General features: G+C 43.3%; 1 protein-coding gene across 5 annotated transcripts in view; it reads left to right on the plus strand.

Annotated features, from left to right (window-relative positions):
• The window catches only part of LOC126474991 (condensin complex subunit 1), a 213738-nt gene that overhangs the window by 162093 nt on the left and 32816 nt on the right, over positions 1–18829 (plus strand). For all 5 annotated transcript variants that reach the window (XM_050102534.1, XM_050102540.1, XM_050102548.1 and 2 more), the window contains one exon: positions 16216–16350. In XM_050102534.1, the coding sequence (XP_049958491.1) occupies positions 16216–16350 (135 nt within the window). The remainder of the gene's footprint in view (positions 1–16215; positions 16351–18829) is intronic.

Here is an 18829-nt window from a genome sequence, read left to right on the forward strand (position 1 = left end):
AGCTTATTGTCTCAAGAAAGCTTATTGTGTTTGAACTGAGAAGATATTCAAGGATTCTGCAGCAAACAGAAGTTAGGGATATTGGTCTGTAATTTTACGGATCCATTTTTTTACCCTTCTTATATAGTGGAGTCACCTGCACTTTTTTCCAGTTGCTTGGGACTTTGTGCTGGGCGAGAGATTCATGATAAATGCAGGCTAGGTAAGGGGCCAATGCCGTAGAGTACTCCATGTAAAATCGAACTGGGATTCCATCCAGACCTGCTGATTTATTTGCTATCACATCTTTCAGTTGTTTCTCTATGCCAGGTATCCTTATTACTATGTTGTCTATATGGGAGTCTGTCCGATGGTCAAATGGCACTGTGCTTGTTTGATTTTTCTGTGTGAATGATTTCTCGAATATGAAATTTCAAACCGTCTTTCATTTTGCTATCTTCAACTGCCGCACTAGACTGGTCACTAAGGGACTGAATGGAAGCCTTAGACCCACTTAGCGATTTTACATAAGACCAGAATTTTCTCAGGTTCTCAGCCAGATCTTTTTTTAAGGTGTGACGTTGATGGTAGTTTTATGCTTTTCCCAAAGGTCTTTTCATACACGCACAAATCTCTACTAACCTCAGCTTGTTGTCATTTGTGCATTCCACTTTGAACCAAGAGTGGGGCAGCCTCTGCTTCCTCAGCAAACGCCAAATTTCTTTATTAAACCATGGTGGGCTATTCCCATCCTTTATCCACTTTCCAGGCACATAACTCTGCAGACAATGGTTTACAATCTGCTTAAACTTTGCCCGTAATTCCTCTACAGCCATCTTACTGGAACTAAGTGATGCCAATTCACTATCAAGTGAGATGCTAATAACTACTTATCTGCTCTATCTAGCAGAAACACTCTCAGCCTTCTTTACTGATTTATTAACTTTCATAATCGTAGTTGTCATAATGACATCATGATTGCTAATCTCCGTTTCTATACTGACATCTTCAATAAGATCTGGCCTAGAATGAAATTTTCACTCTACAGTGGAGTGTACACTGATGTGAAACTTCCTGGCAGATTAAAACTGTGTGCCGAACCGAGACTCGAACTCGACACCTGCATGGTGCTTCTGTGAAGTTTGGAAGGTAGCAGATGAGGTACTGGCGAATTGAAGCTGTGAGGACGGGGCATGAGTCGTGCTTGGGTAGCTCAGTTGGTAGAGCACTTGCCCTGCGAATGGCAGAGGTCCTGAGTTCGAGTCTTGGTCTGGCACACAGTTTTAATCTGCCAGGAAGTTTCAAGGTTTGGCCTATTTGTAGCTACAAAGTCAAAGATATTTCCATTGTGTGTGGGCTGCTGAACTAACTGCTGAAGACAGTTTCCAGAAAACATGTTCAGAAGTATTTCTCAGGGCTGGTTGTCTGTACCCCCTGCAGTGAACCCATAGACATCCCAGTCTATACCCAATAGGTTAAAGTTGCCTCCAACTAGTATTGCGTGATATGGGTATTTACACGCTATCACCTGTAGACTTTCTTTGGCTGACTCTAGAACTGTCACAGTAGCATCGGGTGGCCACTAAAAAATCCAACAGTTAACTTGGTTTCGCTTACACCTGTTATATGCAGCCAGATGACTACACTGTTACATTCAGCTTTGACATCACTAGAATAGTATTTTTGTCAGCTGTAATTAATACACCCCCTCCTATGGCCTCAAATCTGTCTTTCCTATATACATTCCAAGACCCACTAAATACATCAGAGCTTTCCACTTCAAGTTTCAGCGAGCTCTTGGTCTCAGGAATAATTTGAGTATGAGAACTTTCTTGGAGGGCAGTGAATTCGGGAATTTGATTACGAATACTATGACAGTTTACTGATAAAATTGTGACAGTTGAAGTGTCCTTATTCCAAACAGTCTTTGACTTCCCTCACTGCATATTCTTTTGACAGTGTTGCTGCTCTCTGTTAGTAAAACAGTGCCCCATATCTGTTTTTAATCCATTTATTCAGAATGATATATTGAATTCTCTCTCTCTCTCTCTCTCTCTCTCTCTCTCTCTCTCTCTCTCTCTCGAAATAAACACTGGTTTACAGTAATGGATTTTAAAGTAGACAACAGCATAATTATATTAATTTTCAACATTTACAAGTATTAGAAATAAACTTTTATTTAAATTCATGCAAATTCTGTCTCTGAGATTTGGTTATGCTTGTACAGCGGTAAAGCACTCTAGCAATGTCACCTTGAGGATTCTAGCATTACACATATACAGTCACGCTAGTTGGTACTTAGATGGCACATATCCAACCATTCTGACATTCATACCTCAAGTAACCTTCAGGCACCAGGGGAACATTAATCAAATGCCGCCCATACTGATGGCGTAGGCATCCACTCCAAGGTATTTCATTCTACTAATCTTATGATCAGAAAAATGAGACTTCTTGACATGTCACTAGTTAATAGTCCCTTCATAATTTTCACAGTGCTGTAATAGTATCCATAGATAGAGTTTACTGGATCTGTTATTTCTATCCAACAAATCACATATGTTCAAATAAAACTTTCCTGTTAAGAATGGGAATTCGAAATTACTGTTTAATCTTATTAGAGAACATATTAGCATTATGTATATTGTCGGCAGCTGAGAATTATGTGCACTAGGAATATGGGCATGAGTGGGCTGATGTGGTCTAAACCAGTGTTCTGCAATCTGTTACTCATGGTACCTCGAGATGGGCCCAGACTTAACAAAGCACACAAAAATGTCCGCCTCTAGTAATATAATTATAAATTATTACATTGTTATGTAATCTTCCATTATTGTTGTTGTTATTGTTTTTATAAAACAGCAATAATACTCTTGCACTTTTTAACAACTTATTAACTTTAGTTCACAGTAGTAAATAGACATTTGCAATATGAATTTTAATGTAATTAAATCCATTTATATCTTAAGTGAGATACTTGAGTCTGGTTAGCTGCATACAGACGCTGATTTCTGGCAGAATTGTGTACAAAGCAAGCTCCATTTCTTCATTGATTGATTTGAGTCTCTGTTTGATGTTTTAATTTTAGTCAATGTTGAGGAATCGAGTTCACACAAATATGTAGTTGAAAATAGTAATAACATGTTAACTGACGTCTCAGAGAGGATAGGCGTTCACTGCTCATTGACAAACATAATGTACCCAACTGCACCATCAAAAATTTTAATTTATATGCTCTGTCTGCTTTTAAATGTATCAGTTCCTATTGTAAGCAAAAACATAAATCATTCAGAAAATGTTTTGAATCCATGAGTGGATCACGAACCCAGTCAGAATCTTCAATACTCTCTTTAAAGGAATCTTCAGTAGCCTCCTAAAAGTATTTTTTGAAATTCTGTTGCAAGAGTACTAAATGTTCTGTAAGTCATTGCGGGATGTGGGTTTCCACGCCTTCGCCTGTACATAAAGTTGAGAACTTTTCACACAATCCATTTTCAATCATCTATATCCACAAATTTAAATTATTAATAAATCATCGAATATTATTCATACTTCTCAGAATATTTTTGTTTCTATCTTGCATTTGTGTACTTAGTTCGCAAAAATATTGGGAAGATATGCCAACTTAGATACCGATTCATCATCTGCAAGTAAATCTTCATATTGTTGCCTCTCAGTAGTCAAAAATGCTTGTACCTCATCTCTAAGTCCAAACATTCACATTAACACTGTACACCAAGACAATGATAATACTTTGGTATAAAGCAGAAGTGTAGTGTGCTTGGATCCCGTTTCTTGACACAAAAAGTTAGAAAGCTGTGTATTTTGGGACCACAATTTGATGAAGTTCATGGCATTTATCACTTTTAAGTCATAATTTTTGGAGTAGATGGCAATGACTAAGCAACAATGGCTTCGTGGTGAATGAGAGAATAGTCGTTCATAAGTTAGGACTAACTTCGCGTACTTCACCCACAAACCCTTTCACTCAACCTGTCATAGAAATGGCTCAGTCTGTACAAACACTAATGCAATTCCCCATTTTAATTCATTATGGACCAAATATTCAATAGTCGCACAAACTGTTTCTTCAGTGGTTGCTTATTTGGGCTCTTCTTTGCAATAAAAGAAAATACTTGTAGTTACATCTGTAGACGTACTCTATGTGATCAAAAGTATCTGGACATCTGGCTGAAAACGAATTAAAAGTTCGTGGCACCCTCCATCAGTAATGCTGGAATTCAGTATGGTGTCGGCCATTCCTTAGCCTTGATGACAGCTTCCATTCTCACAAGCATACATTCAATCAGGTGCTGGAAGGTTTCTTGGGTAATGGCAGCCCATTGTTCACGAAGTGCTGCACTGAGGAGAGGTATCGATGTCGGTCGGTGAGGCCTGGCACGAAGTCGACGTTCCAAAACATCCCAAAAGTGTTCTATAGGATTCAGATCAGCACTCTGTGCAGGCCAGTCGATTACAGGGATGTTATCGTCATGTAACTACTGTGCCATAGGCCATGCATTATGAACAGGTGCTCGATTTCCCCCTGCGGGTTCGGGAGTTAGAATAGGCCCGCGGTATTCCTGCCTGTCGTAAGAGGCGACTACAAGGAGTCTCACATGTTTCGGCCTTATGTGATGATCCCCTGTCGGGTTTGACCTCCATCTCTCAAAATTCTTCTGAAGAGCGAGCCGTTTGGGGAAGGGCGCCTTACTTGGTGCATTGTGTCCATCTTGCGATCAGACATTTCGCCAGCTTATTTGTTGTTGCATTGCAGTCCTGCCCGCTCTCCATCTCTTGGGCGTGGATACGTTCCTGCGTGCCCTTTCCACCTTGCGCTGTGCAATGCCACTTTCTGCACTGACGGCGACCATGGACCACATGTCATCTAACATCCAGCACGGTAGCCAGTCCGTTGTGGTGGGGCCGCCATGTACCCTGTTGGTTGTAGCCCCCTGACAACACAGGGATCGCTCTACTGATGCCTGCGCCGTTAACTCCCCACGTATGTCAAGGAGTAGATGCCCATATCCCTGGGGCATCAGGACTCCCGGCAATGGCCATCCTGCCAGATGGCTATTGCTGAGGCTGGGTGGCACCCGTGGGGAGGTCCCTTGGTAGGAGTAGGTGGCATCAGGGCGGATGACCCGCAATGAAGCGTGGTACATCATCTCTCGCTGGCGGCCAGCCGCCAGCAGTCCTAAGCGTTCGAGGGCTCATTTTAAAGCTAATGTGTATGACCCCAAATCGTTACCCTCCCTGGCCACACCATGGGAGGAACGAAAGTCCATGAATGCCAGTGAAACATATTCGCCCCGGTATCTCGCCTGTACCAGAGATGATGGTGAATCCTTTGTATCTGTGAAGCCTCAGTTCTTTGTAGAACATTTAGAGGGGAGGTGGAGGGCTTTTCCAAAATGCGGTCCGGTTCAGTCTTGATAAAAACAGCATCCCCTGCGCAGTCACGGGCCTTGCTCGCTTGTAAGCAGCTGGGGGATGTTTCAGTTAATATCACGCCCCATAAAAGCTTAAATATGGTCCAGGGCATTATTTTCCACAGGGATCTCCTTTTGCAATCCAATAACGAGCTGTGCGCCAACTTAGAGCAACGAGGTATCCATTTCGTCCGGCGCGTCCACCGGGGTCCGAGGGATCATTAAGTTGCCACCAGTGCCTTTATTTTGGCTTTCGAGGGTGATGCATTACCTTGGAAGGTCAAGGTGATGGTGTACCGTTGTGATGTCAAGCCCTATAAATAATGGAAATCAAGACCCTGGACCTACTGACCTACACAGAGGCAAAACGGAAATTTGACCGGCTTCATCCTGTGCGCATGACGTCTTCTTATGCCGCCACAGTCACTCCTGCTACAGTTGCGTCAGCTGCAACACATCCAGTCAGCTCTGAGAGTCGAAGGACCAAACCTGCCCCCATAATGGGGGGGGGGGGGGGGCACTTCACTTCCTGTTGCTCCTGCTCCATTTACTTCAGGAGCAACACCCCCCCAACATTCGGGGACATCAGTTCCCCCTTCCCAGCCGAAGAAACGTAAGACTTCTTCGGCTCCTCTCGCCAGGAAGGGGTCCCTTGGGGACCTCCCTTCACAAGTTCCGACCGGTACAAAAGCAGACAGCCGCAAGTGGCTCAAACAACCACCAGTCCCTGGTCGCAGGGCCTCATGGATGTCGTCCGTCCCTGAGACTGACCCAGTGAAGCCCTCCCAGCCTGAACCACCGAAGGCAGAGCGAAGTAAGCTGAAAAAGAAAAAGGTGCCCAAGAATCCTGACATTACGGTGGCACCCGTCCCACCGCTTCCAACAAGCTCAGCGTCTGAGGATAAGGTCGAGATTCTGGCGTCTGCTGAAGACCTGGATCTCGCCGGTCCCTCAGACGCCATGGATGTCACTCGTGCAGGTTCCGAATGGGTGGCAGCGAGTGAACAAGCGGCGTAAATTGCCTTCCCAGTCCCTTCACGCCTTTCTCAGCCATGGACAATTTCATACTCCAGTGGAACTGCAGCGGTTTTTTCCAACATCTAGCTGAGCTCCGACAACTTGTCAGCCTTCACCCTTTCTTCTGCATTGCTCTTCAGGAAACTTGGTTTCCCGCAATGCGAACCGCCGCCCTCCATGGCTATCGGGATTATTATAAGAACCGGGCAGCTTATGAAAGGGTGTCTGGTGGCATCTGCATCTATGTCCTTAACTCTCTTCACAGCGAGTCTGTCCCTCTACAAACACCTTTAGAGGCGACTTCAATGCCCATAACCCTCTGTGGGGTGGGTCAGTGGCGACAGGTCGAGGCGCCACCATTGAGCATTTATTGGCACAGCTCGATCTTTCGCTTTTAAATGATGGTTCCTTCACACACTTCAGTGTCGTGCATGGCACGTGCTCCGCCATCGACCTTTATATTTGCTGCCCTAGCCTCTTACCGTCTGTCCAATGGAGAGTGCACGACGACCTATGTGGTAGTGATCACTTTCCGATCTTTCTGTCACTGCCACAGTGTCAGTCTTCTGGGTGCCCTTGCAGGTGGGCTATGAATAAGCCTGACTGGGACTTGTTTTCCTCCACTGCCGCTATTGAACCTCTCTCTAATGATGACATCGATGCGGTGGTTCAATCGGTCACCACCGGCATCGTTACTGCCGCAGAATCTGCCATTCCCCGTTCTTCTGGGTCCCCTCGGCGGCGGACTGTGCCTTGGTGGTCACCTGAAATTAAAATTAAAGATCGCCGGCGGGCGCTCCAGCGCCACAAGCGACATCCCTCCATTGAACACCTCATCACCTTCAAAAGGCTGCATGCACGGGCCTGCCGCCTTATCCGCTAAAGCAAGCAGGAGTGCTGGGAGCGGTATGCGTCCACCATTGGCCTCCGTGTCACTCCATCACAGGTCTGGGCCAAGATTCGACGCCTCTATGGCTATCGGACCCCTGTCAGCGTCCCTGTGCTCTCACTGCATGGAGCAGTTTGTACAGACTCCGACGAAATTGCCAACAGCTTGGCTGAGCATTTTGCTCTGAGTTCCACGTCTTCCAATTACCCACTGGCCTTCCGCTCCATTAAAGAGCAGATGGAACGTCGGCGCCTTTCTTTTCGCACCCACCATCCTGAATCCTACGATGTTCCATTCAGTGAGTGGGAATTTCACAGTACCCTCGCTGCTTGTCCTGATACCGCTCCTGGGCCAGATAGCATCCACTGTCAGATGCTGAAACACCTTTCAGTGGACTGCCAGCGACATCACCTCGACCTTTACAACCGTGTTTGGGTCGAGGCAGGAAAGTATTGTTATCCCCATTCTGAAACCGGGCAAGAACCCTTTGTAGGTGGACAGTTACCGTCCCATTAGCCTCACCAACATTATTTGCAAATTGCTGGCGGTAGAATTGGGTACTGGAGTCTCAGGGCCTTCTGGCTCCGTCTCAGGGCGGGTTCCTTAAAGGCCGCTCCTCCGCCGACAATCTAGTGAGCCTGGAGTCGGCCATCCGTACTGCCTTTGCCCACCGTCAGCACCTGGTCGCTGTCTTTTTCGACATGCGGAAGGTGTACGATACGACACGACGTCATCACATCCTTTCTACGCTTCATGGATCGGGTCGTCGGGGCCCTCTGCCGATCTTTATCTGCAATTTTCTGTCGTATCGTACCTCCCGCGTGCAAGTCGCGGCCTCCCATTGTTCCTCCCGAGTCCAGGAGAACGGGGTACCACATGGATCTGTCCTCAGTGCTGCTGCTTTGTAATTGCAATAAACGGCCTCGCTGCAGCGGTGGGAAATTCTGTCTCTGCTTCCCTGTATGCTGACGACTTCTGCCTTTACTACAGCTCTATTGGCATTGCAGCTGCTGAACGTCAGCTACAGGGCACTATCCGTAAGGCGCAGTCTTGGGCTGTAGCTCATGGGTTCCAGTTTTCGGCGGCCAAGACCTGCGTTATGCGTTTCTGCCGGCGACGCACTGTTCACCGGAGCCACGGCTTTATCTTGATGGCGCACTTCTTGCTGTGGTGGAGTCACATAGGTTCTTGGGTGTCGTTTTTGATGCCCGGTTGACTTGGCTGCCTCATATTCGGCAGCTCAAACAGATGTGTTGGCGGCATCTCACTGCTCTCCGATGCTTGAGCCACACCCCCTGGGGTGCCGACCGATCTACCCTGTTACGGCTCTACCAGGCGTTAATCCAGTCCTGTCTGGATTATGGGAGCCTGGCTTATGGCTCAGCATCCCCATCTGCATTGCGGATGCTGCACCCCATCCTCCACAGCGGGATACGCCTTGCCACTGGTGCTTTCCGGACCAGCCCTGTGGACAGCTGGACAGCATACTTGTGGAGGCAGGTGTCCCTCCACTGCAGTTACGATGCCAACAATTACTGGCTGCTTACGCTGCCCATGTTTTTAGCTTGCCTGGGCATCCAAATTATCATCTCCTGTTCCCGCAGTCAGTCGTCCATCCCCCAGAACGTCAGCCCCAGTCGGGTTGTCCGATTGCCGTCCGCGTCAAAGAGCTTCTCTCTGGGCTAGGGGTTTACCCTGTTCCACCTCCTTTCTGGGCCCCTCTGCATACACCCCTGTGGTGTGTGCCCCGCCCTCGCCTTCAGCTCAAATTGGCACAGGGCCCAAAGGACTCAGTCCCTCCGGAGGCCTTACGCCGCTGCTTTTATTCCATCTTAGCCACGTATCAGGGCTCTGGCGTGTTTTACACTGACGGTTCGATGGTTGCTGGTCGTGTCGGTTATGCGCTAACTCTAGGGGACCATTCCAAACAACTTTCATTGCCGGCTGGCTGCAGCGTTTACACTGCTGAGCTGGTCGCCATCTTTCGAGCCCTAGAGTATATCTGCTCCTGCTCAGGTGAGTCCTTCATTATCTGTAGTGATTCCCTGAGCGGTTTACGAGCTCTCGACCAGTGTTTCCCTCATTCTCGTCTGGTGATAGCTATCCAGGTGTCCCTGCTTACTCTTGCCTGTTGCGGCCGATCTGTGGTCTTAGTTTGGACCCCAGGCCATGTTGGGATACCCGGCAATGAAAATGTTGACCGCCTGGCGAAAGAGGCCACCTGTAAACCACCTCTGGAGATTGGCCTCCCGGCGACTGATTTGCGGGCACTATTTCGCCGCAAAATTTTCGATTTATGGGACACTGACTGGCGCAACCTGCCTGTGCCAAACAAACTCCATCGTATCAAGGACTGTGTGGTGGTCATCCATGCGAGCCAACCGCAGGGACTCAGTTGTCCCCACCCGACTGACACACAGTTATTTACTGTGTCGTGAGGACCCACCTCTTTGTCGTTGTGGGGCGGCCGTGACGGTGGTCCATATTCTGTTGGAGTGCGCCCTTTTAACTGTGCTCAAGCAGACTTTTGCGCTGCCTGATAGGCTCCCTGCGCTTTTAACTGACGACTCTGCCATAGCAGACTTAGTTTTGCGTTTTATTCGGGCTGGGGGATTTTATCGCTTAATGTAAGTGTGTGTTTTTGTGTTGATTCTGGCCTCTGGCCTACGATTTTAGTCTGCTTTTTTAATGTGTTTCTCGGTGGTTGGCTTTTCCTTTTTTGTTTCTATGGTCGGCCAACCACCGTCACACTCTGTATGATTTTAGTTTGTCTTGTCTGGTCTTTGCCTAAGTTTCTCTTGTTCTGTGTCATCTGTCTTCTCTTCTGTTGATCGTTTTTATTCTCTGTGGGTGTTTTTAGTATTTGGAAAAAGGGACCGATGACTGTAGCAGTCTGGTCCCTTTAATCCCCACAAACCAACCAACCAACCTATTCGGGCAGGGGGCTTTAATCGCTTAATGTAAGTGTGTGTTTTTGTGTTGATTCTGGCCTCTGGCCTACGATTTTAGTCTGCTTTTTTAATGTGTTTCTCGGTGGTTGGCTTTTCCTTTTTTGTTTCTATGGTCGGCCAACCACCGTCACACTCTGTATGATTTTAGTTTGTCTTGTCTGGTCTTTGCCTAAGTTTCTCTTGTTCTGTGTCGTCTGTCTTCTCTTCTGTTGATCGTTTTTATTCTCTGTGGGTGTTTTTAGTATTTGGAAAAAGGGACCGATGACTGTAGCAGTCTGGTCCCTTTAATCCCCACAAACCAACCAACCAACCTATTCGGGCAGGGGGCTTTAATCGCTTAATGTAAGTGTGTGTTTTTGTGTTGATTCTGGCCTCTGGCCTACGATTTTAGTCTGATTTTTTAATGTGTTTCCCGGTGGTTGGCTTTTCCTTTTTTGTTTCTATGGTCGGTCAACCACTGTCACACTCTGTGTGATTTTAGTTCGTCTTGTCTGGTCTTTGTCTGAGTTTCTCTTGTTCTGTGTCGTCTGTCATCTATTCTGTTGATCGTTTTTATTCTCTGTGGGTGTTTTTAGTATTTGGAAAAAGGGACTGATGACCGTAGCAGTCTGGTCCCTTTAATCCCACAAACCAACCAACCAAGGTGCTCGATCGTGTTGAAAGATGCAAACACCATCCCCGAATTGCTGTTCAACAGTGGGAAGCAAGAAGGTGTTTAAAGATCAATGTAGGCCTGTGCTGTGATAGTGTCATGCAAAACAAGTGGTGCAAGCCCCCTCCATGAAAAACGCAACCACACCATAACACCACCACCGCCTCTGAATTTTGGCACTATATAAACCGGCAGACGACGTTCACTGGGTATTCGCAATACCGACAACATGCCATCGGATCGCCACATTGTGTACTATGATTCGTCGCTCCACACAACATTTTTCCACTGTTCAGTCGTCCAATGTTTACACTCCTTACACCAAGTGAGGCTTCGTTTGGCATTTAGCTTCGTGATGTGTGGCTTATGAGCAGCCACTTGACCGTGAATTCAAAGTTTTCTCACCTCCCGCCTAACTGTCATAATACTTGCGGTGGATCCTGATGCAGTGTGGAATTCCTGTGTGATGGTCTGGATATGTGTCTGCCTATTACACGTTACAACCCTCTTCAACTGTCGTTGGCCTGTATATTTTTGTGCTGTACGTGTCCCTTAATGTTTCCGCTTCACTATCATGTTGGAAACAGTGGACCTAGTGATGTTTAGGAGTGTGTAAATCTCGCGTACAGATGTATGACACAAGTGACACCTAATCACCTGATCATGTTCAAAGTCTGTAAGTTCTGCGGAGTTCCCCATTCTGCTTTCTCAAGAAGTTTTATGACTACTGAGGTCGCTAATATGGAGTATCTGGCTGTAGGTGGCAGCACAATGCACCTAATATGAAAAACATATGTTTTTGGGGGTGTTTGGATACTTTCGATCACACAGTGTACCTTATGCGGGAAGGAAACTGTACATGACCATCTATATCGCTGCACATCAGTGACAAGTGAGAACTTCGAACCATTCTTTATTTGCTCCTTCAAAATATTTTCAATGTCACTAAGTTGGTGGCTGATTGTGTCAGCAGAGAAAGGAATGTTTGAACTTCAAGTAGCAGCGTCTGAACCAAGGACAATTTTTACCATTTTATTACTCACAAGCAATAACAATGTTTCTGCTATCGTTAGTTGTTTCCCAATTGTGATGATAAGTTCAGATACCTGTACTTTTTACGAAACATGTCCCAATGTAGCCATGAGCGTTTCTTCCAAATTAGCAGACAAATGTCATTTCAATTTACTGTGAACCATACCAGAATTAATGAGTTTCCAACCTTCCACCCCCCCCCCTCCCCCCCCCCCCTCTCTTTACCCCACTCCTCCCTCACTCTCCCTACCACCTCTATCCCCATGGGCTCAATGGTTTCACTACTTGGAATCGAGGATGGTCCATTCCGTACAGTGAACTTATAATTATTGGGGACAGGGGGCTATTAGTGTTAAAAAGCAAAGTAATAGAAAATTCTAGTGTAGCAATCACAATATTCGCCCTACTGCAGAGCACAGCTGTGATAAAACTGACTGAAATACTCAAGACTCCGGAAAGTCCAGGGTGGAATAAGAACAACTATATTATAAGTTTCCTTTAATTTAAATCTATGGTCACAAACTTTTTGTTAACAGATTACCGGTTTTAGTCTATAATGACCATCATCAGATCTACAGAAAAAATTTTTTGCTGCAGATCTGATGATCATCATTATATACCGAAACTGGTAATCTGTTAACAAAAAGTTTGTGACCATAGACGTAAATTAAAGGAATTTTATTGTATATATGGGTCAGTGTTTTATTCCCGACAATGTCGCAGCTTGTGGAACAACAATATTGTTGAACGGAAATACGTTACTGTTGTTTGACGATGTCCAAGTGGGAGTGGTGAACAAAAAGAGCAATAAAATTTAAGAATTGGCTGCAGATGGGAGCAAATATCAAAATAAGGCAACAAAAGTAATAATAGAGGGACACTTCTCGATTCCCAGAAATTTAGGGAAAAACACGGACATCCAGCCATGCACAAAAGGTGCAGTCTTACAAAGTAGTGTCACTCTAGTGGCATTGCCAGTCCAGTGGTACAGGCAAGAATACAATTAACTTCCGAAAGCAAAAATATAACAATATTGAATAAATAAATTACATTTAATATACATGAAAATGTAACCGTTGTCAACATTTTTTAATAATTAAAGAACAAGTACGCACATTCGTCCCTAAAATCAAAGTAAATAAATTACATTTAATTTCTTTGAAAATGTAAAGTTTCACGGTATCTCCAAAATCAAAATCCCTAATTTCTTAAACTAATTTGTTAATGTTTGTATCACACCCTTCACTTTCTGGAGGCACACCATTGCAGAGCTTTAGACAGATAGTGTGCACTGTTCTATAATAATTTTCAAGAATGCAGTTATGTGAAAAAGTAACTGCCTGATATGAAGAGATTCGGCTGATATAAATATGTCAAATCATCTGACATTTTAAGTGCACTACTAGTTCCAAACTAATAGCGGTCAAATTCACCAATTGTTTACTGGTATCAGTAAGTAACTACTGTATAAATATTTCATTAATATTGGTAATGTGTATGCAACTACTGAGGTGTGCCTCGAGGATGTTTTCTTCCTTTTAAAAAAATGAAATTACTAATGGTAGGATTTTCTCTTCTGTTTCCTGCTTTTAGTGTAGATGTGATGCGTGCATTCAAGTTTCACTTGAATTTACCCTTTTGGCCGTGGAGCCATAAATAAAATAGTCAAACTGTGATCATAAACAGTGAACAGTGATATGCAAGGCTGACAATCTAGTCTACTGGTAAGGCAATATTTTACAGACAGCCAATATCTTGTTTCCTGGGTAGGTGTAGCACGAAATCCCCCCTCCCCCACAGGCTTTCTTTTCAGCTGCCTACTGTAGTTTTGTTGCGTTACACACAAGTATTGTTCACTGAAAAAGATGGGAGGTGGGGCACTGCCCTGCATTGTATGGAAGTACTCCCTGTAAAGCAACAACCAGTATCATCATTCAGGGTGTATACGATCCAGGAAAAAACCGGGAATTTTTTCATCCGGGAAAAACACGGGAATATTTTAGAATTCAGGGATATTTTTTTGTTTTAGTTTTCAGTTAAATTTTTGTAATTTTGACTGCTAAGAAATAGTACTCTAACAAAGGATATTACTGCATCCCGCTGCTGCAGAATGATAATGCAGTAATAAAACATGAACGAGAGAAGAAAACTAAAATAAAATGTAAGTAGCGAAGGAAATGCGCCATGTACGCAACAAAACACAGTGCTCATACAAGTGTCTGCCAATAGCAAAACGTGTCAAAGGCTTTAGGAAGACTATGCAATGCTTTCATAACAACATATTGCCTCCGATGAGCATGTCGTCACAACTGTTTACATTAGATTCGTGTGAGCAGTTGCGAGCGGCCATGCACAGTTGAGTCGCGCGTGTACCTTCTCCCACTTCTGGCCACAAACGTGTGGCTGTTAGCTGTATAAGCAGGCAGCAAGATGCTACCCGGAAAAATTTTACTGGCACGCACAAGCTGCCATATTCACTGGGAGCAAACCGGGGTATCTGCCCCAGGCGGCAATTTCAGTTAAGCATTAATCGCCTTGCTGAACAATGAAGTTATTTTTGTCGGTTTGCTAAAGAAATATGGCTTTATTAATCTTTTCCACTGAGGCAATCAATTTATTTGAAACGAAGTGTTTAATTCCACACTATTGGCTAGTTCCAACTGTTCACTTCATTTCAAAAGAGCATGCTTTCATCTTCTAGCACGTATGGCACTATGCCATAATAAAGAACCAAAAATGAGATAATACAGTACTGGTACTTCAAGAAAATTTACAACCGAATCTGGACATGCGAATGTGCACTTTAATCCGAATTATGCATTTTAGTATGGTTCACAAAATTCCTCTGATGTCTTGTTTCTTTTATGACATAATGTAAGACCTTTTAATGTTTTACGCATATGAACATACGGGCTTCCTGCATCATTGTAGCTGCGCAAGCGCGGTGACGCCTGTTATCTGGCGCTCTCTGGCAACTGCTGAAACGAACCTCTTTCTAACAGGTCGCGGGAAAATATTGCGAATGATTGATTGAGAAGCGTTACTTTCAAAGTAAATTTCCTTTTACACAAGATGAACGAAGTGCGGTGAATTTCTTAAATCACAGAGCATTTTACTCTCATTGAAAAATCAACTGTTTGAGGACGACCATTTAGAAAAAAATTCGAGCCCAGAAGGTCAGACATTTATGTCGGTATTAAAAAATTTTGCTGGCACATTTGTGTGATGTATCTCAAAGTGTAACACGCGCAAAAAAGATCAACATTATACGTGAAAGTTTAGCTTCTCTTGCTGCTTATTAATCATCGAGACCATTATTATATGTGAAAGCTTTGCTTTTCTTGTAGCAACACGATGTATATTAATTTACACCATTAACTTTCCACTATTTGTGTGTATGCGCCACTTATCAGTGATAATGCTATTAGCTGACTACATCACATGTCCTAAGCTCTGAATATCTGCTGTATCGGCTGGCGAAATCATGTGACATGAGCTATGACTGGCTTACAAAATCGGATCGCAATCTCGATTTCAATGCTTTCGAAAGTAACATGTAGAGTTTGGTAGAATTCGAATTTATACTTTCGTAATACGGAAATATGCAGAGTACATGGCCTTTTTTTCTGAGTTTCATTTTCTAAACATCTGAGAAACTTTACGCCGGTGTATAAAACCATTACCATTCAAAGGATTGCTAAGTTTTATAGTTTGGAGGAAAAGTATACTGTCACTTAACACGGAAAAAGTGTATTTTAACCCAGGAGAAAGTGCGTTTTCAACCGGGAAATCCGGGAAAAATCCAGGAATTTTTTTTCCTTGTCCGCATATACACACTATCATTCTGTTGGGTCATTGTATTGTGTATGTTTTGAATTATAGGTTGAACATTAGGTATGATTTCCTTATTATTGCATGTTTAATTATTGCTATTTTGTTGTCCTAGTGTTCAGGTGCCATTAAGAAAACATACTTTATCATACATAGCATATGATTGCCTTCACTTGTTTTCTTATCTGTTGTCCAAGAAATCATTGAAAGCAGAAACAGAATCCACACAAAATACAGGCCCCAGTGTTGCCAGTTGCCCCAAGAGGCCAGCCAAAGCACTTGGTGTGGAGCTAAGAAAGAAAGTAAACTGTTGATGTCACACTGTATTATCTGTTTCCCTCTACGTATAACACATCAGTTGGCTACATTCTAGATGCATATTACTCCAGTAATCACCTATGATTTACAATTTGCCTTTCTTCCCCACAGAGAGAAATCAGATATGATGAAAACAAGATTGCCATTTCTCCTTGCTGCTTGTCTAGGAGAACGTGGTCAAAAGGATTTTCTTCTTGTTACCATTACTTGCCGACTGATTGCAAAATCTCACAGAGATTCTGAAAGGTAGGGAAACACTGATATTTGTTAGCAATATTTTAACCTGTTTGATAGATATAATTGAATCTAGGAATTCTGTGATTGTGTGCCAGTGTTTGTCTCAAGATAGGATTTATAAAAAATAACAAGAAGACAACTTTCCTGTGAAAGGATGAACTTCCAGTCTGGGACACACACAGACCTCTTGTGTACTCCAGTTTTTTAAATAGAGATGAAATTTTTGCAAGAAGATATGACAGTAGGAAAACGTGGAGGATAAATCAGAGCAAAAGAAATGAAATGCTTAAAGGTGACAGTTACCAGTTGTCTTTGAGTAGGCACTTATATTTGAAGGGGTTTATGGCATAATGGTGTTAAATCAGTTTTGCACATTTTGAAAAATAAAACATTATGTGAAACATTGTACAGGAAGACCACGAGTCCTAATAAAAGTAAGTATCAAGATATTTAGTCAAATAAAGAACAGGATTGATACTGGAACATAAATTGTAGTAATACTAATATTATCACTATAATTATTATAAATTCAATGAATTTCACTTTGAATTAACAACGCTTGAACACAATTAAGTGTAGTAATATTAATATTGTCATTATAATTGTGTATTAATTGAATGGACTTCAGTTTGAATTAGCACATAAATACATCCCAGTCATCTTTGTTCCTGAAAGTTACTTTCAGAGAATGAAAAAAATACATGGTGAACAGGAGAGATGTATGGTAACAAGTGTATCACATCCCCTCCTCTTTTAGTTTACTGCCTGGTCATATTTTATGGTATAGTAGTTCCTGTTTTATTCTGTTGAGCTGGACTGAACAGCCCCTCTTCCCATTTTGTAAGCCCTTATCAGCATTCAAAGTTGTCGTGTAATTTACCTTCGATGTTCTGATCTGTCATCGCTTATTAGTGCCTGGCTATTTTTTAATATTGACGTATGTACGTAAAGTGTACAGATTTAAAATAATTTAATCACCCTATAGGTTGTTGATGAGCAGTTGGTTGCAGTCATGTACTTGTGCTCCAACTGATTGTCGTGCACAATGTCTGATACTAAAGAAATTATACCTTTGCAACACGTTTCCCCGATATGTTCAGGTAGCAGTATTCACCCCCAAAGTTGTGCCCATTTGAGTCGATGGCTGTCGCTAATCGTTCCTTCAATAGTAAAAAACATTTCTACTTGTAATTTTCCACAAAGCTGCTCGGGAGTTTGATAATTTTTGCCATCTGGCAGAATACAAAGTCATGCTAGTTATAAACTCTTCCTCCACTTGTACTGAGTTAACTGATTGGTTTAGATTTAACAACATAAGAACACAGCATAAAATTAATAAATCACCTCATTTGATAATACCAGATGCCTGATGACTATTCATGCCATGAATAAAGTCGACCAGCCTGTGTTGCAGTAAAATCTCCCCCTGAGAGACAAACACCTAGAAGTAAACAATGACTTGTTGCTGTTTTAGAGCTACAGTCGTTCAACCTAAGATCGTTTTTTAAAAAAAGAAGTCCAGGATGCTTTCCGATGGTTCTAGATGCATGGTATGCTCATGTTGCAGACATTTTCTTACTGGGTCATCCCTTTGTAGTCGGATATTATCATTCATTGGATAAAATGAAGGGTCACATTCACCAAACAAAAAGATGCACATACCATTGTAGGGTCTCATACCTACAAGGGCTTTCCGGAAAGTGAGGTCTGATCAGTCACGAAAGGGAAACCACAATGAAAATCAAAAAGTTTTATTTGCGACAGTTTGATATACCTTCCAGCTACTTCTCTACATAGTTGCCGCTCTGACTTAGACATTTGATGTACCTTTATATGAACTTTTCAATACCGTATTCTTTTCTACACTTCATTGTCTGCGCCAAAATGTTGTCTTCATACCCATTGGTTCGTGTGAGCAGAGATGAACATCAGAGGGAGCCAAGTCCAGGCTATATGGTGGGTGTTGAAACACTTCCCGTCAAAAACACAGCATTATCATCCTCATTGCCCCTGCCGTGTGCGGAAGAGACTTGTCATGAAAAAGGAACTGCCTGGCAAGTGTGTAGATGAAGTTGCATGAAATGAGGTGAAACACTGCAGCCAGCACCCATAATTGGCGGAAGACTCTATTGTTATAGGCATCTTTACTTACTCACTGTGCACAGATGATCAACAGGCACACTGCCCAACACGTCTGTTCAAAGCTTCATCAGCTTTTCACTGTTGTTTCCATTTTGCGACTTTCTGAATAGCTCTTCTATACTCCGCATTTGTAGTACTAATAGGAAACACATCCAGTGGTGATCATGCTCCTAAGATGATTCTACAACAGATGATAACACTGGCACTGCAATGGTGGTCCTTTTCCACAATATTATCAGAGTTGTGTTGTGTCCTAAGGGAGCACCAGATGAACACAGTGAGACTCAATCTCAAGCTGAACTGCAATCCACTTATAAACAAAACATTACTTCACTTCTTTTTGGGA

Source organism: Schistocerca serialis, chromosome 1 (assembly GCF_023864345.2).
Source record: "Schistocerca serialis cubense isolate TAMUIC-IGC-003099 chromosome 1, iqSchSeri2.2, whole genome shotgun sequence".
Taxonomy (NCBI): Eukaryota; Metazoa; Arthropoda; class Insecta; order Orthoptera; family Acrididae; genus Schistocerca; species Schistocerca serialis.